We start from the raw sequence: 20710 nt of genomic DNA on the forward strand, positions 1-20710 counted from the left end.
GCAGGTTGAAGGAGCAGATTCTGCTACTCTCCTTCACTCTGGTGAGACCCCACCTGTAGTGCTGTGTCCAGCTCTGGAGTCCTCAGCACAGGAAAGACCTGACCTCTTGGAGAGGGTCCAGGGGAGGGGCACAAAAATTATCAGAGTGCTGGAGCACCTTTGCTATGAGGACAGGCTGATAAGAGTTGCCGTTGTTCAGCCTGGAGAAGGCTCCAGGGCAACGTTATTGCAGCCTTTCAATACCTAAAGAGAGCCTATAAGAAAGATGGGGGGCAGTCTTTTTTGCAGGGCCTGTTGCAATAGGACAAGTAGTAATAGTTTTAAACTAGATGGAAGGAAGATGCATCTAGAGAAAAGAGATGAGAATCTACACACAAGGAAGAAGTTTTTCACAAGGAGAGTGGTTAACAGGTTGCCCAGAGAGGTGGTAGATGCCTCATCCCTGAAAACATTTCAAGATCAGACTGGACAGGGCTCTGAGCAACCTCATCTAGTTGAAGATGTTCATGCTCACTGCTGGGGGATTGGACTAGATGACCTTTAAAGGGCCCTTCAAACCCACGCTATACTATGAGTCTGTGAAAGTCAATCTTTCCTCATTTTGACATAATTTGTGTAATCCACAGATCATAAAAATAATTGCACACACCTTAGGCATGATTAATATTTTATCCCAGAAGTTGTGAGCCTCAAACTAATTCAATATACAAATGGGAGGACATATTTTTCAGTAGAAGTATTGATAGCCATGCTGATCAGTAATTTGGCACAGCTGTCTCTTCAGAAGGATGTCTTATGGAAGTGCCACAAGTTTAGCATGCATGATAGGGCCGTACAGTCAAGGTTTGCACAGCCCCTGCACGTATGGAAGCTGTCTGTGTTGAACATATGCAACATGGGTGACTGCAAATTCACTTGTCCCCCAACAGAAATAAATTGCAATAAGAAGCCTACATTTGTTTTAAATTTGTCTGTGATTTTGTGATGATCTGGCATGAGAAATGCTTGTGTGTGTTGAAATAATACCACTGAAGGTTGCAGTCATTTCCACATTATAATGAACCATGCTATGTTCATCGTATGTTGCATCCTATCATTCTTCTGTCCTTTGCGTTTTAGGATAGCAGTGTTTTCTGTGACCGTTTTGCATGATGATCGAATAGTGCTTGTGGCAGAGCAGCGCCCTGATGCGTCAGAGGAGGATAGTTTTCAGTGGATGAGCAGGGTTCTACAGGTAGTCAGTCTGTCCTTTCTCTCTTTCCAGGTGAATAAGGCTGATGTATGAAATCAGAATATCAGAGCATCTTTTTTTTTTCCACAACAAACACTTACCAGTGTAACAACAGAGAGTTGTAGTACCCTGGCTTCGGAAAGTATTTCAGGGGTGACAGTTAATAGAATTTTGTAAAAAGTAGGACTTCCAGGATTTTTTTTAACTCCATGCTACTACTTTTTTTTTTAAGTCCTAGGGATGATAGGTTTTGTTTGTTCTAATTCTATATATCTACGTGATTTTTACACTGGCTTGGAGAGGAAAGTCTGAAAATGTTTAAACATATACTTACTGCCAAGTATCAAAACAGACTCTGAAGTCTTGTGTCACTAACATCCTAATTCTAGATTTCCAACAGTAAGCATTAAAACTTTTTCCCTTGAATATTTTTTTTCCATGGGGAGCCTGGAGGGAGGGGAGTTCTGATAGATTTGTACTTGAGGATTTTGGAATTAATCAGTTCTAAGGAATTAAAAAGTGAGAGAGCAATTATGGAAGAATAGTGAACAGACAACTGAAAGAAAGGACAGAGAGAACAACTTCAGGGAAGGTTCCTCTGAAGAGTAAGGCAGTTGTGTAATAATGGTTTCTGCCTAATTTCAGCTTTTTTGGAGGGAATATCTGGTGATGGGAAGGCTTTTTGTCATGGGAAGAAAAATATTTTTATTTCTGTCTTTAGAAGTGTCATAGCTAAAATGGACACTTGAGTTTTAGGCAGCAAGATGCTTCCCTCCCTACTTTTCTGATTTTGTGTTCTACTACGTTTTCATGATTGTGCCATACATGCTAAATTTGATGTCTATAATTTTGGCTTTTAAAAACTTCTGCACTTTTTGCCCACTTTTAAGAGACTTTTCTAATCCCTGATGTGCAGGTGGCATCCCCTGTGCACAAGCAAAGTCCTGGGTCTGCTCCTGCTCCCATTGAAGTCATGGCACAACTTCTATGAGTTCAGTGAGTGCAGAATTGGACCCTTTATTTGCAAATTGCAGTGCAAGTAAAAGTTTTAATGTTACTAAGTGACATAAATCAAATTCTTGCACTAGCTACATCCTAGTTGATAACATGGAACATTTGTTTTTTTCTTTCTATCAAGGCAATTGATAGCATTCACCAAGTGGGCGTCTACTGTCTTGCCTTGGTACCAGCCAACACTTTGCCAAAGGCTCCACTCGGAGGAATTCATATTTCAGAAACCAAGCAGCGCTTTCTAGAGGGTACTCTGCACCCATGTAACGTCTTGATGTGTCCACATACTTGTGTTACTAACCTGCCTAAGCCTCGGCAGAAACAACCAGGTCAGTAAACCAGAGGATGTTCCTTAGTTCTGTATGTCTGTCTCTGAGGGTATGCATGGGGTGTGATTCAGAGTCAACATGAGAGTTCAGGGCTGTGCATGTAGGGTGGCTTTAAGCAGCCTAAATTGACAGAGTTAGTGTTGGTGTTAGAGCAGCCCAGAGCTTAGCAAGGGCATTATGATTTGCCTGAAGTCCCAAGTAAGTGCGAGGACATAAAGCACGTACCAGTTTCATGCTTCTGTAGCTACATTATAAATTGTTTCTATAGTGGCCATCTTGCAAAGGCTGGTCCTTGGATATGCTGTTAACTCATGTAATAAAACTGAAATACAGGCCTTGGTTTGCTGAATCAATAAAGACTGGTTTTTTTAAACCTACCATACTGATAATAGGCTGGGTTTTAGTATACCATACTATTCTTTCTTTCTCCTGTGCAATATGGCCCTTGGTCTCAGCTTTTCATCTTTTCAGATCTATGTTACATGTGGCATTTATAGTAATCTGCAGTCTGAATTATAGATTATAACATGTTCCTTGCATTAGTTTTCCTTATTTTCTGCTGTTTTTCAAAATGCAGAGGTTGGCCCTGCTTCAATGATAGTAGGAAACCTTGTCGCTGGAAAGAGAATTGCACAAGCCTCAGGGAGAGATGTTACCCAGCTGGAGGATAACGATCAGGCAAGAAAGGTAACACTGATGTCCCAATATTATGAAATAATGGAATAGCCTTATTCAAAACAAGAGAAGACCAGATATGATATTCTGCTGAAACTAAGCATAGCACGTTTTGGGTGAGTCTGAGTGTCTCTTTTTTGGTTGTTTTGTTTGTTTGTTTCAGTTCCTGTATTTAGCAGATGTTCTTCAGTGGCGAGCTCAGACAACTCCAGATCATCCCCTCTTCCTTTTGTTGAATTCCAAGGTGAGATGCACTTTAGGTCATACTTGGAGATTGAGGTCTATTAAACATTGTTTGTGTTCTAAGAAAATTCTAGCTAGCAGGTTTTTCCTAATATGCTACAGGTTATTTCAATGAAGCAGACAAAAATTGCTAGTTAACAAGCAGCACGATTTTTCAACAGCTGGCATTTTACTCCACATCTCTTATTCCATATCTGGAATTTCAGTATGCGTTCTGCCTATCTTAAAGCACTGCACTGCTGGAACACAACTTTTGTCATATTAATGAAAGCCATGATTCTGTCTTTGTCCCTGAGCACAAGGGTAAATGGAAGTCAGAGATGGAGGATTTTTTTTTTTAATTGGAGGATCTAGAGCCTAAGTAGAGAACCCTTGACAGCTTTGGAGATGTATTTTCTAGGAGCACTGCACACCCTTCAGGAGACATGGTTGCCTTGTCCTCAGCTAGGCTCCGCCCACCAAAAGGATTGCACTTAAAGTCACTCAAACATGAACAAGCAAATGCTTCAATTTTGCAGTACAGGCTCTGTGTACTTACAGCCTCCATATACTTGTCTCATTTGAGGGCTGTCTGATCCCCGATGACATGTGATATGGCGGCAGTCACATTTCTCATTTTTGCTCATAGCCCCTCTAAATATGTGACTGTCAGTAGTTTTGGAGCATTTATTACCCTGTGCATCCAACACTTTGTAAAGGGGTATGAAAAAAATAGGAACTTTTGGATGTTTCTCAGTATTTCAGCCTTCCTGGGCTTGAGAAGCACTACTGCTGTGCATATTTCAGAAAACATACTGCTTTTCTGGCAGTTCTCTATTCCCCTCCTCTCTTTCCAGGAGGCAAAGCTGGTTGTGTTTTATTTGTGCCTGTCATGGTTTTAAGACTGTGTCTTTAATTTTTCATCACAAAGTTCAAGCAGAAAAGTGAAAGAATGTAGATAAATCACAATTGGGTATGAGAAAGCAAAATAATGATTATTCTAAACACTTCCATTGGAGAGACAGAAATGTTTAAGAGTCAGTACTCAAAACAAGGTATGGGCAGTCTCTCTCAGTCTGTCTGCTGGGCATTTTCTCTTCTGGCTGAAGATAACACACACACCCGCATACTGACCCTGACGAGCTAAGTTTAACAAACCTCTTTCTGCTTCTTGGCTTTCTTCCCTCTTTGCCTGTTCTGGGAAAGTGGGGGAGGAGGCCCCTTGGGGGAGAAGCACAGCCTCTTGAGGGGGTTCAGGGAGCTTTGTTGTGTTTTTCTGTTGATTGTACATATTTGTAAAAGTTGTGAATAGTGTATATTTGTGCATATTCATTGCAGTTTTGCCTGTGAATACAGTTTCGTTTGCTTCTGGACTGAGTTAGCCTGGTTATTGTCAGTGTGGGAGGGGGATTTCAACCCACCACACTGTAACAGTGCCTGTACTCAGTAGCTACCATTCCAGTGACAATAACAGTCCCGTGACAGATCTGGGCTACCTTGTGCTGTACTGTACTGCTACTGTGCAAGTTACAGATTTGCCTTAGGGACTCTCATTCAGGCAAGAAAAATGGTTTGTGACATGGTTCAAAGTTCTAACTTTCTTCATGAGACTCTGCTTTACAGAAGAAACTGTTTCAATATAGTTATTGTTAAAAGCCCCAGAATTGCTTTATTATTCTCTCAGAATAAAGAGACTTTTGAGGGAAGTTTTTTCATATGAAGCAGTCCTTTTCTGGATGTCATGCTTTAAGCCCACCCAACTGGAAACAAAGCACCATGCAGCCACTCACTCACTCCTACCCCTCTGTGGCTGGATGTAGAGGAGAAAATACAACAAAAGGCTTTGAGGGTTAAGACAAAAGGACTGGGAAGGTTCACTCCCAAATTATAGTTGTGGGCAAAAAATAGACTCAGCATGGGGAAACAAATGCAATTTGATTTGAACAACAAAACCACCACCAATTTACCAGCTGAATCAGAGCAGGATAGTGAGAAATACAACTAGATCTTAAAAACACCTTTTCCCCACCCCTCCCTTCCTCCCAGGCTCAGCTCTGTTCCTGATTCTCAACCTCTTCACCCTGCAGCAGCACAAGGGGACAGGGAATGGGGGTTGTGGTCAGTCCATCCCATGTTATTTCTGCTGTTCCTTCCTCCTCAGGGGGAAATCTTCTCACAGTCCTCCCATGCTGCACTGTAGCGTCCCTCCCACAGGGCACAGTTCTTCACAAACTTCTCTAACTAGCATGAGTCCCTTCTGCAGGTTGCAGCAACAGACTGCCCTGGCACATGCTTCCCTCAGAGTCACAGCCTTCTTTTGGGTGCAGCGATCTACTATGGTGTAGGTCTTTCACTAGCTGTAGACAAGATTCTGGTTCACCTCCACCCCTCTTTCTTCACTGATCTTGGAGCCCACATGGCTTTGTTTCTCACATCTTACTAATCTCCAAAACAAAAGAACTCCTAAACCAGAAATTAGCCCAACAGGTTTTTCCCCTTTTGAATTATCACAAAGACTGGCTCATCCTTGGCCAGAGGTAGGTCTGACTTGGAGCTGGGGGAGTTTCTTGAAACTTCTTACAAGAGCTATGCAAATAAAAACATACATCCCAACTTCACAGGCTAAGGCATTGATTCCTAAGTTGGATAGCAAAAGAATGTTTTCTGTCTTCACATAAAGAACTGGACTCAGCCTTTTGCCATCCCCATGACTTTGCAACTGCCTAAGCAATCCAAAGAGAGCACTGCTTCTAAGCAGACTTTGCAGATGCATAGTTGTATGAAATACACGTTCAGTAGATGCACGAAAGCTGAAGTGACAGTGTACACCAGCCACAGCTTAGACTGCCTCTCTGATGCTTCAGAAGAGTATACCAAAGACATCAGCAGAGTTCCTTTTGCACTTTAAGACTGCTGATTGCAGCTTAAGCCTTTCTGTGATGATTCTGTGATCTAGAGGTTTGTTTGTGCATGGTAGTGTAAAGCAGATGCAGTGCTTTGCTTGCTGCTAATACATTGTGTTTTCTCCCTTGAACTGAAAAATTCAAATATTTGTAAGATAGTCTCTTTGTGGTACCAAATATATTTGGAAGCTGATTTTTCTGGCATTCTAAAAGTTCGTGGTACCAGTAGTATGGTTTCTGAAACACTCAGACAGAGGCTTTAAAAGTGTTTGCTGTGTTGTTAAAATACAGACAACGAAATGTTGCCTCTGCAGCATATACTTTATGGAGAATAGTTTGAAAACCAAATAAAATTTTCTGGTATTGCTTCTTTTCTGTGCAGGGCACTGTAGCTAGCACTGCGTCGTGCATACAGTTGCACAAGAGAGCCGAGAGAGTAGCAGTTGCACTGATGGAGAAAGGACGACTGAATGTTGGTGACCATGTGGCCCTGGTGTATCCTCCAGGTAAGGCAATACAGACAGCAAAAGCTGAAGGCAGATACCACAAGAAGCAACTCTTCCCAAGATAAGAGTATTCAAGCATCCATTTGATATGGTGTTATGTGGCAGTAGCTTAGTATTTCATAGAGATGTGGTTTTGTTGTCTTATTGTTAATTTACTGCTCTTAAGTGGCAAGCCACATCTACTGAACATTTCATCAAACGGTTGCAGATATCTGGGCAGTTAGGGAAGAATGGTTTAAACCACACAAAAGATTCTCAATGTTTAACCTCAGAGAATGGAATAAAACTATATAAGTATCCACTGAAAGCTAGATTTAGATAGTGATGTCAGTATATGAACACCCTTTCTTTCCTGAATGACTGTCTCTAAAGGTGATATCTTGACCCCAGGCTTTCATTGCTACAGTGTATTTAGAAGTGTACCTCAGGAAAAAGGTATTACCTTGTAAAAGTAGGATGACTGCGTATTTCAGAAGAATGCTTTCTAAAAGGATCTGAGTTGTCATCTTCATAACCTACAATACACTGTTTTTGTTATTTTGCTACTTTATACTCCCTTCCATGAAAATACATCCTTACAAAATTTAAACTTTATAGAGTTTGAATATTTTTTTTCTTACTCTCAAATGCAAAATATGTTAACCTTTTAGAACTGGGCATGGCCAATTCTAGAGACCTTGTGAAAAACCCTTAAATCCTAATAAAATAAATGTGTGTATTTTGGTTTTGGTGAAAGGATTTGGCCTTTTGTTCTGATAATTTTTTTATTTCACAAATACCTTTTACAGGAGTAGACTTGATAGCAACTTTCTATGGCTGCTTATATGCTGGTTGTGTACCTATAACCGTTCGCCCACCTCATCCTCAGAATCTTGCTACCACTCTGCCCACTGTCAAAATGATTGTAGAGGTATGTATGACATTCTTCTCCTAATGCTTCTGGTGAGAATAGGTTGGCTGATGCAACCTGATAAATTGCTTTGCCACGATAAATGTAAAATGAGATAAGAAAAAAAAATAGTCTGCTGTGGCTGAGTCAGTAAACACTTTTTTTCAGAAACTTATTTATGATATTCTTTCAATTGTTGTGATTTATTTTGCTTTGGTTTTATTAATCTATTAAGCTTAGTCGTTCTCTCATCAGGATGGATGTGAAACCACTTGAGCATTCATGAACTAGTTTTATAAATGTTTTTAATTGTGTATTTTACAGGTCAGTAAGTCTGCATGTATACTGACCACACAAGTGATAATGAAATTGCTGAAGTCCAAGGAAGCTGCAGCAGCTGTAGATATTAAAACATGGCCCACTATTTTGGATACAGGTATAGAGTGTTTGCCCACTAGCCAAAATGTAAATAGTTTGAAAACTGATTTATTTATTTATTTTGTTATGCCATAACTGCCTAATTGAATGGACATATTTTATATTGCATTGAAATAGCTGTCCAGAAACTATAGAAAGCATCTGGAGAAAGTATCTGATATAAAGATGCTTTTTTTTTTCCTGTGATCATTTTCCAAAGTAATAATATGGTACTCTTCTCTTTTTGTGTATTTTAAATAGATGATATGCCTAAAAAGAAGCTGGCTACTATTTTCAGACCTACATCTCCAGATATGTTGGCGTACTTGGACTTCAGTGTGTCTACCACTGGTATATTAGCAGGAGTAAAGGTAATGAGAGAGATTATTACACTTTATTTGCTTAACTATATAAGCATATTTCACACTCATTCCTCCTGCCAGAGAAGAAATGCAAAAATATAAGTGGGCTATCTTAGTGTTCAGAAGACTTTTAAGTCCATATGGCATCAAAATTTCTTGATGCGCTTTTTTGGAAGCATTCAGTCTTGCTGGCTCTATCTGGGGAATTTCCAAGGGGGCTAAAAGAAGCAGGTTTGTCATAATGATTTTTTCAGTTCATTAAGTTTTATTTTGCAGTTTATCACAGAGATATCAGACGTTATTTGGCATCGTTCAATGTCATAGTATGTCATTTGCTACTAACTTGAAAAGTAGCTATGAAATCTAGGGCTCATATCTCTTTTCTCTTTGAAAGGTGCTTAAAAGCACCCCACAGCACTATATAAATTCTATAGCAAGCATTTCTATCAGTTTTTACATGTGATACCCTGTTTTTTTTACAAAGTCCCTGAGAGTGCCTGTTTTCCTCTCACAGATGTCACATGCAGCTACAAGTGCCTTATGTCGCTCTATAAAACTACAGTGTGAGCTGTACCCTTCACGTCAGATTGCCATCTGCCTTGACCCTTATTGTGGCTTGGGATTTGCACTATGGTGCTTGTGCAGGTATGTTGCTTCAGTCATAGGCTTTCTGACATGTTTCCACATGTCTCTAGAATCCAAGGGAACAGTCATGGATGAAACTGTCAGAGAAATGCAAATTAATCTTTGTATAGGTATTTCATAAAATACATTTGTGGTAACAAAATTCATTTAACTAAGTTAGTTACTTGAGTAACTTGGGGTTTGCAAGTGGAATTATTTTAGGTACTTAATCCAAGAAAAGGACTTCACTGTTTATTTCACATTGATTAAATAAATCCTTTTAAAGTCTTGACATTAAACCATCTCATGTTACCAGACTCTTAAGGTGTTGACTGCAAGGTTGGTGTGTGCTAAGAATAATGCTAAAGGAAACCATTAAATGTACCTGATTTGATCCAATTAGATAACTACTGTAATGCATCATATCTTGCAAAGCTGCAAATTTTTCCTCTTTTATGCCTTTTAAAACAGTCTGCACTTTAAAACATGCTTTAATCCAAAAATTTAATACTGGTTTAGATATGATTTTGTAAGTTCGCTGTAGTTAACCTGTTCCTTCCCTCTTCTTCTTTCCTCAACTGGAAAGGAAGTTTAACTTTGGGAACATCTTACGTTTTATATCATGAATCAAGTGAGGCAAGATGGAGGGAAAAGAAACCTCAGTGATAGAAGATTTAAAATGTAAATGAATTTAAACAAGTATTTCTAGGGAAGGGAACTACATGTGTCGTGCTGTCCATACAAGAGTTAATATAAGGTCTGCTGTGTTCCATCTGAGTTGTAGCTTTGTTTTTTTTAATGTGAAAGACTGTTTTATTACACCATAATTATTTTTTTATGTTTTAGAATATTTAAAAAGAAAACAAAGCAATGCCCACTATAAAAATACATCAGCTATAGTCAGGAGAAATGGCAAGTGTGTCAGGCTACCTGTTGAAAGCAGTTAGAGATTCTGTTTGTTTGTTTTCAAGATGCAGTGAGTTACCTAAGCCTTGTTTTATGGGGTGGGGGGCATGAGGGGAGTGGTGTCACTGATTTTATTGACAGTAATTGATCTTAAAAACGTTGGTAATTATAAGACTGCATGGTCATAGTGTTTACTATCTTGAAATGAGTATATAATATTTTAAATAAAAGGTGGCCTGATTCTGAATTTGGTTTCTGTCCACTTGTGTCAGCTACTATCGAGGTTAAATATTTGACTAAATATGGCTTAAAAGCTAAGACACCTATGGCAAAGGCTAGAAAATTACACTACAAACTTGAGTCTTGCAATGTAGGTGTTAAAGACTCGTTTCATTCAAAGCAAAAAGGTGCATTTTCCTTACAATGATTCACAAAAATAAGCTTAATTACGAATTGTAACTGTATTTGGAATGATATCTCAAATGTTAACATTTTATGTCAGAAGTTCTGTCTATTCAAGGCATCGAATATTTGCTGATAGTTCAATACAATTTACTGCAGGACAAATACACTCACCTTAAAGTTTGTGACTTAGCTAAGAACTATGTGTTTGAGTTAACTGAGACATACTTGCTCCCTTTGGAGGAGATAATCCAAAGTTCAAATAGATACCAAGCTCTCTGTTTTCATATTTTGCTTCAGGTTGACTTTATGTAACATTTGACTTTTTTATACTGGTTTGAAGTTTTCAGGTTTCCTTTTTTATTGCTTTCCTTAGTGTATATTCAGGTCATCAGTCTATTCTAGTCCCTCCTCTGGAACTGGAGAGCAATGTGTCCCTGTGGTTGTCTGCTGTAAGTCAGTATAAAGTGCGTGTCACATTCTGCTCTTACTCTGTGATGGAGATGTGCACCAAGGGGCTTGGAACACAGACTGATATACTCCGTGTGAGTGGACTTAGTTTTTCAAGATACTGGCATATAAATATAAATATTTTTCTTGCAGAATATGGGTTCATAAGTGTTTATCTGAAAGCTTATAACTGGGGTTTTGGGGAAAGTTGAGATTGCTGGAGGCTTCAGCCCTCTTGGTTTTGGTGCAGGGAAAAAAAGTCATCTTACATTTTTGGCTTTACTTATTTGTGCCACCTCTGTGTTGCTGGGTATTTCTGAGATTTGGGGAAAAATGTGTAGCAAGCCTATCAACTTCTCTGAGAAAAAAACAAACAAAAAAACCCAAACCACCCTCCTTCCCCCACCCCAAAAAAAAAAAACAAACCCACAAATAAATAGATAAAACCCACACCCAAAGAAAGAAAACCCAAAGCCTTACTAAACCCTGAAATCAAAAGACCTAACCCTCAAAAAAAACCTAAGCAAAAAACCAAACAGACAAACAAACAAACAAGAGAAAAAAAGCCCCCAAAACCTGGCAAGTTTTACTTGCTTTCAGATTACTTGACATTAAATTTATTGAGTTCTAAAATGGATGTGATTTTCCTAACAGCAGCAATTATACAGTCATTTATTTTTGAGGGAAATCTCTTAACTGAAAATTTCCTTGAAGAGGTGCCTCTGTCTCAATGGCAAGAGAGTTCCCACGCTGTAGTAACTAAGCTGTTCAGGGCTTCCACTGGGGGAATGTCTGGCAGCTTGTAGTGCACAAGAAAGCAACACATTGTACTTTTCTCAGCAGAGACAAAAAACTCTGTCCTCCTGTTCTCCTGAAGGGAGACCCTCACTGACGGGTATCCTGACCCACAGCCAGTTGCTATAGGTTCACGTTCATGCTGATGAGAGCTAGTATGTCTTGAACACTCTGCTTTCATTCGAACTGTGAAGCACTGGGAGTCAGCAGGTGTCTTGTGAGCCTAGCCCTGTGACACAATGACAGTTATGTGGGGTTTTTCAGCTCAAAATGGTAAGTGGCTGTGTTGCAGTTATCTGGGGTGAGTAGTTTGCATCTTGTGCATCAAACCCTGACACAAAACTTCTTGGTACAGTTTTCAGGGTGGAGGGGTTCTGGGTGGACGGAGTCAAAGTGAGTTCATGTCAATTATTCCAGTCAATTATTCTTCAAATCTATCTGTTCCACAGATTAAAATGGCTTATTTCTAGAACTGTTGACTTCAAACTTAAAATGTTTTCTTCACACAATCTCTCAGATGAAAGGAGTGAACCTGTCCTGTGTACGAACATGCATGGTGGTTGCAGAGGAGAGACCAAGGATTACATTAACACAATCGTTCTCAAAGTTGTTCAAAGACCTGGGCCTCTCTGCTCGCGCAGTGAGCACTACCTTCGGATGCAGGGTCAACGTAGCAATTTGCTTACAGGTAAGATTCAACTACTTGTTCCTTATACTTACCTGGACATCATGTTCAGCTGTAAGTAACACTTTTCCTAATAAGTCATAGAATGATTCGGGTTGGAAGGGACCTTAAAGATCATCTAGTTTCAGTGTCTCTGCTATGGGCAGAGACATCTACTAAACAAGGTTGTTCAAGGCTGTAGTTTGTTTAAACTTTAAATGGGGAGTATGAGCTGGGGCAATGGGAGAAATAGTTTGCAACTAGGGTTCCACTGCTTGTCTGCTTCATCATCAAGTTAAATAAGCCTTGAATATGTGGATATGGATCGTTTCACTTTTCTGTACTAACTGACCAATGAATTTGCCTTTCCACTACAGAGGTCAGTATTAAGAAACTCGGTTTCCTTCCTGTTGTTCAGGAGCAGTATTAAATACACAGTTTCCTGTTCATAAGCATATTAAGTATTTTAAGCCGTGCTATTTCAGCTTTTGTGTGATTCAGATTTTGTCTGTTTGAAGATAATTTATGTATGTGTGGAAATAAATGGAAGACAGAGTTCCTCAAGTAATACCCAGGAAAATTGACAAGGTTGGCAGGGTTTTTTTTACTTTTGAAGATCTCAACTGAGTATTATCAACATGCAAACACGTTTGTCTCGCATCATGTGAAAAGGTATAAAATTTAAAGCTTTTGAGGGGGGGACCTTGCCCATAAAGTACACAGCCCTATTTCACACACTGTGGATAATGGCATGCTGTGGTCTAGATCCAACTTTGATAGTGTACTGTTCACTTGACAGTAATACTGTCTGTGTAGTTTAACCAGATTAAATCTAACTTGTCTTAATGAGGTGCTAATTGACAGCCATCTGAACATGAGCCAGCAGTGTGCCCAAATGGCCAAGGAAGCCAGTGGCATCCTGGCCCATATCAGAAATAGTGTGGCCAGCAGGACCAGGGAAGTGATTGTCCTCCTGTACTCAGCACTGATGATAGTGCACCTCACACACTGTGTTCAGTTTTGGGCCCTTCACTACAAGAAGGACATTTGAATTGCTGGAGGAAGTAGATGAAATCAAGATAACTGTAAATTAAGATTTTTAAATTCATTGAATAAAACATTTCAGGTGACAGGTGTGAAAGTACAGCTTTCTGAATTGGCTTGTCTATCAAGAATTTAAAAATCCCTTTTGGGATATTTTCTGTTCAGACTGCACAAAGCAGGGAAAAAAGGCTCTTCTGCAGAATATTACATGACAATGTGAAAAGTACTCCAAGAAAACTGAAGGTGTAAGGCTGCTGGGCAGTTAAGATTCCCCTTCATTTTATACCTTTTTCATCTCTGTTCTCCATTCTTGAGCCCTTTTATTGTGGGTTGTATGTTTTTTTTAAAAAAGCCTTTTTGCCATTCTTCCAAAGTAATACCTGTATTTGACTTTAAAATCATTTAATTTAGATTCAGATAGATGAATAGCCAGACTGAATGGGTATTTGATACAAATTAGTATGCAAATAAATACTTGTTGAATTACAGCATTACTGGACTGATTTAGTGAGAAACTATTTCTGAAGCTGCAAGCAGTCTTTAGATACTTAGAGATGGAGGAGGCATTTATAATAAGACAGCAAGCATTGTGTATGATCTGCCTTAAGCCTCTTTGTGTTTATTGACTGGAGCTTGCACGTTTCCCAGTGAACCATTTAAAAGTGCCAAGTGCTTAAGTAATCTGAAATAGAAATTTTCTTTTCACTCTAAAAGAGTATGAGTTTTGTTTTCTGTCTTACTGTGTGTATCCTATGTTTCCAGTGCCTCTTTGTTTGTATTTTCTTTTTTTCCACTTTCTCTCTGTTTCACACACTTTGATGGCCTCTGTTACTTCTGTTTGTGGTCCCACTGTCAGCCAAACAGGCTGGGCAAGCTGGCTGAACAGGTATAGTGATGCATGTGTACTTGTAATGACCTGAAGTCAATCCAGCTCAGCAGTTATTACTCTAACAAATGTATGGCAGTTAAGAGAGTTTTCATTTGAAGTGGATCAAGCCAAGACTTCTGTTCTAAAGAACTTCAATTCCACTCAACTAAGAACAGTTGTAGATGAAGTACAAAACCTCTTTCTTGAACAAGCCAGAAAATCATTGCTGTAACTCTCTAAAATTGTCGAGTGGTATATTCCTAAAGATACAGATCATACTGTTAATCTGGCGTGGTGCTCAGTGTCACTGAGTCTCAGCAGTGCTACAAAAGTGCAAAGGAATGTCGTTATAAAGGAATTATTACTGTTCTCCAGCACTGCAATCTTGGGCTGATGTCGAAGTGGCCTCATTTTAAGTATTTCTGAAATAAGAAACTATGCTGTGGGGGGGAAATAGTCACCAGAACTTTGCCTAATTTTTTTAGCTTGAATATGCTTTGCACAGTTGTTTCTGATCTCTAAGTGAGATTAAATTTTGATGGGTTAAAAAAAGTCCCCTGTTCTCATGTTGGGGAATGGAAAACCTCTCACCAGAGCTGGTAAGAAGGTTTATCCCCTGACTGCAACAGAGCTCTACCTCTGCCTAGGCTGTTACTGGCAGGATCCTTGAAAAGGTATGAGTTGGTTAGAGTAATGTTTCAGTAAAACTTTGTTAGGTTCTTTTTTTCTTCAAAGTTGACAAAGCTGTTATAAAGTAGAACAGTTGAGCTTTGGGAGAGGGATTAGGCCCACAAAGGTATCTGCTTACATGCTTTGCACTTCTGGTGTAGTTTTTAGAGGAAGTGCTAATCAATATAAAATTTTTAAAACTTAAGTTATAAATTTACGAATTTTAAAGACTTAAGACTTTCCTGTATAAATATATACTTGATTTGTGCATTCATTACTGATTCTATAAAACATCAAAGCTTTATGACAGTCACTGTAGAAAGGGGGGCTATTTTCCTATATTTCTGGTAGATTAGGGCAGTACTTTGAGTGTCAGTGAAAAAGGGAATTTGTGAACGTATGTGACTGTGAAAAGAAAATAAGGATTTTCTGCCTTATTTTGAATTTGTTTCTTCCTACTTAGGGAACAGCAGGACCAGATCCAACAACAGTCTATGTAGATATGAGAGCGCTTCGACATGACAGGTACCAATTATGATAAAGCATTAACTATTTCATGACTGTAGAGGAGAAAGTTCTGCCTCACTGCATTGCTTTAGTTTATTAAAACGTTCTTGGCAGCAGCTAATCCCTTATCACCATATATGAGGAACCTCACCACAGAGAATGATGGCTGTGTGCTGGAAGTGGTCCAGCATCTCCTGCTCATTCACTTGTTCTGCTGTTCATTTCTAGATCCTCATCTTAACTTGCTGTCTATTCATCAATCCTGTATAATCTTGACTCATTAGCTGTTTTTAACCTAACCATACCATAGCAAAAGGTGAGTTTGTGAACTGGCTGGTTAGTCACAGAGTCACAGAAACAGTTAAGATATCCCTCATGCAACCCCTTCTCAAAGCGGGACTGGCTTAAGCGCTCTTCAACTGGCTCCATCTTCTCTATAATAATAATCCTTTAGGTGGTGGTAAAAGTGCAGTTAGAATTCCCTGGCAGTAATGTTTTTTTTTTCTTGGTTAAATCATTCAGACCAAACCAGCTCAATTCCCTCAACCTTTCCAGATGCAGTAAGTTGATGCCAGGGCTGTACTACAGCATATCAAAACACAGAAGCACATTTCTGCACATACGTCATTTGGAAACTTGCCAGATATACATCATTCTAGCAAACTGAATTCTGTACTCACAATTTTCACATTAACTTATTTCACAATTAACTTAGTTAGAAGTGCTGGCAGCACCAAGTTCAAATAAGTTTAGTAGGGTATGTGGGGTGCATGCATATGTCTTTTTTTCTGTACTTATTTTAAGAAAGACAATATCAAGATTTGGTGTGTTTGCCTTGTTTTTTTTTTTTCTTTGTAATTGACAATGTTAAGTTAGGGTCTTACATTAACTTTCAACCTTTGTGACTACTTGTCTCTAATTTTTGCAAAACAAATCTTACCTGTATTCCCCATCATTTGCATGATCCTGGTCTGGCATCTGAACAGATCAATGTAAACTACAGTCATTTTCTCTATGTTTAATATATCTTTATGACTTGCATGGCATATATTCCTGTTCAAAATAAGTTTGGCCATAGCCTCAAAGCTGCCACTTGTGTTAGTTCTAGCCTATGGATATAAGGGCCTCTTCTCCTACATTCAGTTCTTGTTCCTTCTGCAAATGTGGTACCTTTATGCTACTAATGTGCTGCATAGCATCACTTAATTCCATTTAAGCTGCTTCCTTTTCACTTTCTGTAATTCCTGTTCTGACATCTCTCAAGTAGAGGTCCATGAGGGTCCAACAAAGAAGGTGAATTTAAAATGCTGGTGAACTGCAATCTTAGAGCTTTGTTGGAAAAACTTGTTCATCTCCCCAGACAGCTGCTTCTGATTCTTAAATGTGCTCTATGGAAATGCTGATATGGAAGTCTTTTGACACCTAGAAGCTCTTTAACTGTCTTACTGCATTGCGAAGAGCATAATTGTCTGGCATCTTAACAGTTTGGTCAGTGCAGCTAAGGATAGCATCACACTGGATATACTGGAACACATCTATTTAACTTCTGTCTAAGTTCATAAATCCTACTACAAATGCATTTTCTTACTTTCTCAGGGTGCGTCTGGTAGAGAGAGGTTCTCCACACAGTCTGCCACTTATGGAGTCTGGAAAGGTGAGAGACTGAGAGCAATCCTTCCTCATAGCATTTCCCAGGCTAGTGATCTGTTTCAGCTGGGTCTCAATACAAATCTCTGCAACAAGCTTCACTAATCATAATATATGTAGGAGAGGCACTAGAGAGAGCATTAAATTAAGAGCTAGTTAAAATTAAGCCAGATGCATAAAGTGAAGCAACAGGATATATTACTACAACTGAAAAAATCAGAGGCCTTCATGTAGAACACATTTTCCAGGTGTTAAACAGCTGATTAGACTATTAAGTAACTTGGTAGGAAGAGATGGTTGATGTCTATGGTGCAGGGAAGAGTTGAATGGGAGGCATTGACTTTTGGGACTCTGCATTATTAACTTTTATTTTGATTAATTCAAGTTCTCTTAATTTCTGTTTTAAACATTTGCTTTTTATTTAAGATTCTTCCAGGGGTAAAGGTCATCATAGCACACACAGAAACCAAGGGACCTCTGGGGGACTCACATTTAGGAGAGGTAAAGCTCTGATGCTGTTGTACTTTATCAGCAGTGATTTAATACAGCGATATATCATGTTAGATAAATGCCTGTCTCTTAGTGGAATGGCCACAGTCACCTTAATGTGGCAAGTAAATGAACTCTGCAGAGAGCTGGAACTGTTCACATATTTGTATGTATGTCTGCATGCTTTCCTCCCTCCTCTGTCAAACTACTACATGCCATTACCAAAAGCTATCAGTTGACTAGTGTGTGTCTGATTATCAGCTAGAAGACACAGTGAATATCTTATGTACTTCCATCAGTGGACAAGTAGTAATGAGGTGATTTGCTGTTTAATTTCTGGTTTATGTACATCTGGATTTGTGTATACTAAGATATACAACTAACAGAAGATTGCAGGTTCCTTTCCAATAAGCAAAGAACCCAGTTCATTTTTCTTCTTTACCATCCCCAATGACATGTATTTAAAACTCCCTTTTACTCCTATATCCTTGTCATTTTCAGTGAGGCAGAAGTTAATAAATTTTAATAACTGAGGACCAAAAAGATTGTCAATGAAACAGAATTTTTTAAATTAATATATTATTCTGCCTGGGTTTGGCAAAATAACCTATGTTGGTAAGGGAGTGGCTCCATTGTTTCATTTCAACATGAGAGTGGTTTCATTGTTTGTTTTGTTTTGTGTGTTTTTTAATCCCCTAGATATGGGTAAGTAGTCCACACAATGCTACTGGTTACTACACAGTGTATGGAGAAGAAGCACTGCATGCTGATCACTTCACTGCTCGCCTGAGTTTTGGAGACACTCAGACCATATGGGCTCGGACTGGGTACCTTGGCTTTCTGCGCAGAACAGAACTTACTGATGCTAGTGGAGGTGAGAGAAAACAAATGTATGTGCTTGAAACTCCTTGGGATAGCTGAGCTAGGGAAGAGCAAACTGTCCTGCAAGTTTACCCTGACTTCCATCAGACAGAAGTGCTGAATGCAACAGGAATTATTGCTCTGTACGTGCTTACTGATTATAACAATACTGGGCAATCATCCAAAATGAGGAATTCGTCATGCCCTTTTGACAGATTTAGATACCATGCTCATCTTCCTTTATTCACCAAGAACATCTTAGAACATCAGGAAGAAACACATACAAATGTTTCTTTTGTAGATCTGATGATATTTTAAACATCTGTGCTGTATTGCAGAGAGACACGATGCCCTGTATGTAGTAGGCTCTTTGGATGAAACACTGGAGCTCAGAGGAATGAGGTACCATCCCATTGATATAGAGACCTCTGTAATAAGAGCACATAAGAGCATTGCAGAATGGTAAGAGTCTCAGCATGAGTTTTCTGTGTCCTTTTGTTTCCTCAAAAGCAGAAGTCAGGTTCTGTGGAACAGCATGCTAGACTGAGAGCTTGCTATAGAGTGAAGCCAAAACTATTGCACTGAGAGTAACTGAATGCATCTCTTTCCCCTGCTGCCAACTGCTCAAAAAAAGAGAAGCCCACAGCTTCATGCGTTTGGTCTTCATAGTCTAAAAGAAAGGATGGGCAGCAGAGCACTTCAGGTTGTGTTGTTGACTTCACTGGCTGTGTCAGAATATACACGGTTGGATGTGGTAAACACATCTCAAAGATTTCTTGAATAATAACTTCTGACAGAGTATTCTCATTTGGTCCTACTGGATGATGTATGCCATTTGGCTATTGGTCCTCTTTAGCTACAAAGTAGCAGTGTTTACTTGTAAGCTTTGGGAAGATTTGTCTTTTCTTTAATAATCTCTGAAGATATACACAAGAACGTTAATATCGAGTATGCATATGCTGGATGTGAAATCTTAATGGTTCCCATTTTAGTACTTAAGTGCAAAGGACTTCTTAATATATGATCATGTATACAGAAGAGTAAAAAACCTGTGTGTACATGGAGAATTGAAAAACAAGTGGCAGAGAACATTGTAAGCAGTTATAGCTTTAATAACTCTTGATTTATAAATCTTTTCTCATAACTATTACATCACTTGTTTTCATTTATTGAATTGCTCAAGTCCTTACAAAATGTATTTCCAGTGAGTCTCTCTTTGATAACTGACTTCCTTTGACTGTGTTGGGTTTTTTCTCACCATTAATATTTGTATCATCCCTACAGTGCTGTGTTTACATGGACCAACTTGCTGGTGGTGGTTGTGGAGTTGGAAGGCTCAGAACAAGAAGCATTGGACCTGGTTGCGCTGGTAACAAATGTGGTTCTGGAAGAGCATTATCTCATAGTAGGTGTTGTAGTCATTGTGGACCCTGGTGTTATTCCCATCAATTCCCGTGGTGAGAAACAACGAATGCACTTGAGAGATGGATTCTTAGCTGACCAGTTGGATCCTATTTATGTTGCCTACAACATGTGAGCAGAAAATCCCATCAAGGCTAAAGCACCAAAATCCAAGTAATAACACGGGAATCCATTTTGTGTTTGTAAAGCTGTTGAAGATGGAGATACTACTCTTCATAGACCTTCATCTCTTTAGACTGCATTTGCTTTCGTAAGTCCACATTGTAACAGTTACAGCTGTCTCAGGATGAAGAGTTTACTGGAATTCCTGAAGGAAGCTTATTAGAGCTGTCATGGACCAGTGGTTTTTTTTAACAAAAATTATGAATGTCAGTACTTGATGCACTGCATAAAAGGACATAAAGCCAGGTGGGGAGAGAACACCAGCTGTGAGGGGGACTCTTAGAAATAATACTGAAAGTCACAAGTAAATGTTCAGAGTTCACCCTCCGTGTGAATGTTTGCAATATATTGGCAATATCTGGATTGAGACGTAACTTTAAAGACTGCACACATCTCTACCATATTCTCTACTGTACTGAAAGGAATTTTGCACATACCTAAGATTTAAAAATGCAGGCTTTTTATTTTAAATCACAGACTCATCCCTACACAGAAGAAACAAATTCATTTCAATCCCAGATTCAATATAACAATTACCCTGCTATTCAGCTTTTTGTACCAAGCAAAAACAAATACTGTAACAGGGTTACTTACTGTGCCATGCTGGACTCTGTAATGCTATAAACTTTATAATAAAATATAAATTAATATCCAG

At 39.0% G+C, this 20710-nt stretch overlaps 1 protein-coding gene across 3 annotated transcripts in view; it reads left to right on the top strand.

The window, feature by feature from the left end:
• Positions 1 to 20104, top strand: part of DIP2A (disco interacting protein 2 homolog A) — a 100804-nt gene extending 80700 nt beyond the window's left edge. For 2 of the 3 annotated variants that reach the window (XM_054381215.1, XM_054381214.1), the window contains exons 22-38: positions 1120 to 1234; positions 2370 to 2571; positions 3149 to 3258; positions 3410 to 3490; positions 6754 to 6877; positions 7666 to 7787; positions 8091 to 8202; positions 8445 to 8554; positions 9060 to 9190; positions 10854 to 11022; positions 12240 to 12410; positions 15431 to 15492; positions 17071 to 17128; positions 17548 to 17622; positions 18310 to 18484; positions 18810 to 18933; positions 19756 to 20104. In XM_054381215.1, coding sequence (XP_054237190.1) covers positions 1120 to 1234; positions 2370 to 2571; positions 3149 to 3258; positions 3410 to 3490; positions 6754 to 6877; positions 7666 to 7787; positions 8091 to 8202; positions 8445 to 8554; positions 9060 to 9190; positions 10854 to 11022; positions 12240 to 12410; positions 15431 to 15492; positions 17071 to 17128; positions 17548 to 17622; positions 18310 to 18484; positions 18810 to 18933; positions 19756 to 20008 — 2194 coding nt within the window. In that variant the 3' untranslated portion in view covers positions 20009 to 20104. Of the gene's footprint in view, positions 1 to 1119; positions 1235 to 2369; positions 2572 to 3148; positions 3259 to 3409; positions 3491 to 6753; positions 6878 to 7665; positions 7788 to 8090; positions 8203 to 8444; positions 8555 to 9059; positions 9191 to 10853; positions 11023 to 12239; positions 12411 to 14286; positions 14317 to 15430; positions 15493 to 17070; positions 17129 to 17547; positions 17623 to 18309; positions 18485 to 18809; positions 18934 to 19755 lie in introns of all 3 variants that reach the window. The other variant, XM_054381216.1, reaches the window with a different exon arrangement.
• The last annotated feature ends 606 nt before the right edge of the window (positions 20105 to 20710 follow it).

The sequence above is a fragment of the Indicator indicator genome, chromosome 5 (genome assembly GCF_027791375.1).
Source record: "Indicator indicator isolate 239-I01 chromosome 5, UM_Iind_1.1, whole genome shotgun sequence".
Taxonomy (NCBI): domain Eukaryota; kingdom Metazoa; phylum Chordata; class Aves; order Piciformes; family Indicatoridae; genus Indicator; species Indicator indicator.